The following is a 5,725-nucleotide window of genomic DNA, read 5'->3' as shown; positions in this document are numbered from 1 at the left end:
AAGAGGCTGTCAGCCCCAGAAAGAGGCTGGCGGGTGTTGCAGGACCAGGGAAGTAGAGGGAGGTGAGGGCGGGGCCAGGTCCAGAAGCAGTGCCCCTGGGGCCCAAGAAAGGCACTAAGTTGGTCTGGGTGAGAAGGGTCAGGAAGCAGTATTGGTTGCCCCGGTGTCTGGGGCCCCAAGTGTAGGGATGGCAAGTCCCAAACTAGGAGTAGCGAACAGCAGGAGAGATGGAAGGATGAATGTGGCTTGGGGAGTCAATGCACGGAGGGCTGCGCTATAGACTTACCCCAAGAGGCCTGAGGATAGGAGTGCAGGGTAGGAGAGTTAAGCGGTGGTGCAGGTTCAGGGTCGCAGAGAGAAGTGAGGGCGGGGCGAGGACCAGAAGCGGTGCTCCTGGGGCCCAAGAAAGGCACTCAGTTGGTTGGGTGAGAAGGATCAGGAAGCAGTATTGGTTCCCCAGGTGTCTGGGGCCCAAGGCTAGGAATGGCGCAGGTCCCAAACTGGGAATAGCGAACAGCGGGGAAGATGGAAGGGTGAATGTGGCTTGGGGAGTCAAGGCGCGGAGGGCTGCGCTATAGACTTACCCCAAGAGGCCTGAGGATAGCTATTTTATCCATTTTTAAGACAGTGTCTTGCTATGTAGCTCAGGCTAGTCTTGAACTTGCAACCTTCCTGCTTTAGCCTCCCAAGTACTGGGATCTCAGACCTTCAACACCATGACTTGCCATAATTATCTTCTTCAAATAAAGGAAATGTAGTGATAAACACATAAATCAAACATTTCAAGCCTAGAGAGGATGTCAAATAATTATTGCATCATATAAAATAATAGAACTTGAAGAAACATTAGACAAAAGTCTCATGTAACCCAGTACATTATTTTACAGAAGAAGCTAAAGAAGATGAAGTCATTTACCCAAGGTCACCTTGGAAATAATAGTAGGAATGGGTGGGGAAACAAGCCTGCCTGCTTTCTGTTCCTAATGCTCCCTCCATTAAGTAAGCCAACTCTGATTCAGTCTTTGGTAGATAATGGCCATGATGACCTTTTTCTTATTAAAAAAATTAAATCCTCTGCCTAAACTTTGTAAATGTTTTAAAAGATGTGAAGACCAGGAGCCTTCTTCTGAAGCATTTGTTCTGTATCCTGCACTCACTGCATACGTTGACTGTCTGTCTTCCTGCCTATTTTCTGTTTTTTTCCAAATATTTAATGAATATTTGAACTATTTCAATCAAATGATGGGTTGTAGTATTATCAGTATGTTTAGTACAATTCATTTTAAAGGAGTGACTATGGATCAGTATTATTGCTTATTAAAAACAAAAAAATTTGACTAGACTTTCACAGTAGCATCAAAGCAGCTTAAGTTTTCTGTCTATGAGAATCACTTTCTGCCTGCTTGTACATCTCAGGGTAGTGCCCTTACTCTTGGAGTTCCCAGGTTATTGACAAAAGGTTTCTTCTTCAGAGTCATCCTATGAGCTCTTGAAATATGCACGTCATGTATGCCAGGGTTGTCTCCTGTTGAATTTTCTTTGTGAGTGAAGGACAGACTGCTCTCTGTTGTGCCAATATCACTTTCCCATAGACACTCAGGGAAAGCTTTTTCCCTCTCCACAGGGCTCAAAAGTCTTGACTGGAGCACTTCAGAAATAGGCCTGGTTTATACTTTTATAAAAACAAGTGGAGCCTGGGCAGCTCCTGGCTTGGAACAGTACTGTTTTGAGTTTCTCTGAGACAAGCAGATGGATGTTGCTACTGAAGACAAAGGCATAACACTCAGTTCCCCACTAGAAGGCCAGGGAGTGCCATTCTTGCTTTGCTGAAAGTAAAGCTGTTCTCTTATGGAAAGAGGCTGGTGAGCAAAGGCGGGTGGCAGGTGGGAGATACGATGCAGGGAGCTAACATTCAGGATGCTTTGGTGTCTTCCATTTACAGACCTGCAGGGAGAAAAGGTTCATTTTCTGTATTTTTCTTGAAGGAAAATGTTGATAGCTCATAGAAAATAATTGAAATAATAATTAGAAACTGTAATGGAAAAATCTTGAACTTGGAATTTGCATACAGCTATCCTGAGCAGCATATTTTCTGACTGTAAGAGGAACCTGGTGAGTTGCTTGCTTGTAGGTGAGAAGAGTCTTATTTTTCCTCCTATTCATGATGGGCCTGGTAGGAAGTGGAGAGTTTGCTTTGTTCTGTGAAGGGTTCAGCACAGGGGAAATTTGTTAAACTGGCTAGTAACAAAGGCAGAACAGTGAAGCCTAGGTCCTCCCTACCCCCACCCCAACAACACCATGTATTACTACTTCTATGTTTTGTGGGCTAGGAGAGAAAATGGGGAATGGGCCTGTATTTTGGTTCCAGTGACTGTAAAGCACTTCTTCCTGCCTATATATCTCTAACATTGAATCTAACATTTTTTCCTCCCCTCCTTTATTTTTTTGTGCATATAATGTGTGTGTGTGTGTGTGTGTGTGTGTGTGTGCATGTGTGTTCATGTGTGTCCAGCTTTAAGTGAATTCTGGGGATCTAAACTCAGGTCATTACTTTTGCATGACAAAGTGGTTTTTCCCCCCAAAACCATCTCCCCAGGCCTATCCTCTCTTTGTCAATAATGTTTTACTTAAACCTTAAAAATGTGCTTTGATGTACAGGTTTTGTCAGGTATCTGGGGCATCTTTGAAAATGCTTACTGATATAGTTTCTTCACATATTAAATAGAATTGTTTACATTAGAGTGGTTATGATGATCACATAAGTGTAGGTAGTGATTTAGCGTATTACAAGTATACAGCAAATTCTCCATAAATGGACTCAATTATTATCAAAGCAGGTTATGTCTTCTACTTAGAATTGTGTTTGGCATTAGGGAACCAAAAATTGGCAGAAATTATTATATTACCAATATTAATGTCTTATGAGGACTCTCAATCTGAACACATTTCCTTGGGAGGTCTGTGGAGTATTTTACATTTTGTTTCTTTTTAGATTAAAATTTATTGTTAATGTGTGTATGTTTGTGTATGTATGATATGCATGCATGAATGTGGGAACATGCATGCCACATTTTGCATGTGCCTTGGTGCACATGTGGCTGTCAGAAGGTAATTCATGTGAATTATTTCTCTCCTATGGGATGTGGGTATTGAATTCAAGACATCAGGTCTATGCAGCAAGCGCTTTAACCCGCTAAGCCACCTTGCTGGCTCACAGGGTAATTCAAACAAAGACAGCAGTGTCTGTGTTCCTCCCACATGATCTTGTGTATAACTGAAATTTACCAAGCAAGATACATCCTGGTGAATAAACCCAGTTTGCATGGGGCAAGATTTGTAAAGTTACATTGCATTCGAATTAGGGAAGCATTTATTAGTTATCCTACCATGTACTAAGTAAGATACAGGCTATCATGAACCTTAAGGTCCAGCACCTTGGTGCCTTAAGTTTTAGTTTTTATCTAGTTTGTTTATGAGACTGACACACTGCCTACTGTGCTGAGGGTGATTTTATCTATTTTATTTAATTATGAGAAACATGAAAAACAAATTGGTATAAAACAGGGAACTTTCTGAGCCTCTTGTTTAGGGTCTCATTTCGGTGGTGGTGAAGAACTTGGATTTGAATCTTGGTTCTGTTTTCTGCTACCTTTGAAGTGTTGGCAAATTCTTTCACTCTGAGCCTCTGTGTCCTTATCACTTCATGGAGCCCTGACTTTGTGAATGAAGGGTTATCAGAACCTTCTGGAGTAATTTACTTCATTCAGTTTTTAAGACTACAGTGTGTTATTAGTTTTATTTCTTCCGGTAGCCGAAAGGATTTTTCTGTATGGGCATCATCTAACTAGAAACTTCCAAATCAATGGGTGTGTTGGTGATAACATTATACCTTACTTTGGTTGCTTCAAGCCAGCATGGCCTTATGGTGATTGCAGAGAAAAGCTGTTTTGATTTGTTTATATCAGTTATTTAGTGTTGATGTGGTGTTTTCTTTCTCCTCCCTCCCTCCACCATCTTTCCCTTTCCCTTTCTTTTCTTTCTTTTTTTTTTTTTTCCCTTTTTTTCAGTATTCCGGATTCCACACAGAAAGGTCGGAATCCGATCACGACAGCCAATGGGGCGGAAGTCCCCTGACTGACACTGCCTCCCCGCAGCAGCTCCTGGATCCAGAGCGGCCGGGTTCCCAGCACGATGTGTCCTGCGCCTACAGGCAGTTTCCAGACCGCAGCTCGCTCTGCTATGGCTTTGCCCTGGACCACTCCAGGCTGGTGGAAGACAGGCACTTCCACACCCAGGCTTGTGAGGGAGGCCGGTGCGAAGCAGGCAGGTACTTCCTGGGAGCGCCACAGTCTGGGAGGGAGCCTTGGTGGGGCTCTCGCACAGCCCTGCCTCTGACCAAGGCCTCCCCGGAGAGCAGAGAGGCCTATGAGAACAGCATGCCGCACATCGCCTCGGTCCACAGAATCCATGGTAAGAGAGGCTTAGGGACGTCCGAACCCCAGCTGGAGGGACTCCAGTGGTTTTTTCCCCTTTGATTTACAGAATCTCATACCATTGGGATTTTAAGAATCAAGAACTCCCTGGTCAAGTGTATTAATTTTGGTAGTGTTCGCGTATTTGTGACAAGTGAGAAAAAATAATCTCATAAAAAAAACCCCACAAAGAATAGTTTTGGTGAGTTATATATCTATTAATTTGTAGTAGTATTTTGATTTTGCAGTGTTGTTTTCTTCAATATTCCACACTCGACGGAACAGTAGCGTTTCAAATCACTAATACTGTTATTTAGTTGGACAGGACAGTCTTTGTTTAGTGGATTTATGGCTCATCTCATAGATGTTTAGCTTCTCTGGGATCGCCTCTCTTGGAATCAAGACCAGTACCTGCCTCTCTATCACTGACAGCCACAACACTTTCTCTTTGAGCACAATGAGGCAATATAGAGAAACGTCTGAGATTTTCACCTTGGGAATGTTATACAGCCTCACCAGCACAGAGAAATGGACACTAGAGTTAAAGCTTTGATCATTCATAGTACTTTCTCCAATATATTTTGTAAAGTAAAAGGTAAATTACTTTGGTAATTATTTTTCTCAATGTTAACTGTTTAAGAAGAGTCTACCCTGACCATTCCAAACTTGGATCCAGGCAGTTTTTTGAAAATCTCCCTATTAAAGAAATAGAAAGTCAGTGACATTAGGATTGATCTGAAGACTACTCTTCCTGGCTTTAGGATAAGAAATATGCTAGGACATGCTGTTGCTATTCCTGTCACATACTACCCGGACAACCTGTAGCTTTCATGAGTAATTTTAACTTGTTTTCATTCTTGCTTTTTATTTTTTCTGCTTTTACTTTGAATAAACAACCTGTTATGAACCAAGGAACATTCTAGTAGTCTGGAAATAGAAACGCAGGGCAAAGGGCAATTGCTTGCCAAAGAAAAGAGAGAAGCAAAATCTGGGCTTAACTTGTATGGTCTGGAAGGAAATAATGTAAATAAAGGAAAAAAGGAAAGCAACTAATAGTGTGATATGGGGTTTCTTTGCTGCTTTAAGCAGTTTAGATTTCATATGTCCATGCTTTTATTTTTGCCTTTCATATTGATTTCAGACTGAGAATAATTTAGTTCATGAAGTATATTTTGGATGCATTATTCTGTGTTAGATCTGTTTCCTTGATTCAGAATAAGTTATTATGAAATCATTAGTATTTTAGTCTTTAT

The 5,725-nt window shown here is 41.7% G+C and overlaps 1 protein-coding gene across 1 annotated transcript in view; it reads left to right on the top strand.

Annotated features, from left to right (window-relative positions):
- The window catches only part of Sim1 (SIM bHLH transcription factor 1), an 80,274-nt gene that overhangs the window by 72,859 nt on the left and 1,690 nt on the right, over positions 1-5,725 (top strand). Inside the window, exon 10 of the mRNA XM_008822936.2 lies at positions 4,068-4,470. Coding sequence (XP_008821158.1) covers positions 4,068-4,470 — 403 coding nt within the window. The remainder of the gene's footprint in view (positions 1-4,067; positions 4,471-5,725) is intronic.

This window comes from Nannospalax galili, unplaced genomic scaffold (genome assembly GCF_000622305.1).
Source record: "Nannospalax galili isolate Female #2095 unplaced genomic scaffold, S.galili_v1.0 scaffold448, whole genome shotgun sequence".
Taxonomy (NCBI): domain Eukaryota; kingdom Metazoa; phylum Chordata; class Mammalia; order Rodentia; family Spalacidae; genus Nannospalax; species Nannospalax galili.
The sequence above is the reverse complement of the archived record's forward strand: the minus strand, read 5'-3'. Positions and strand labels throughout refer to the sequence as shown.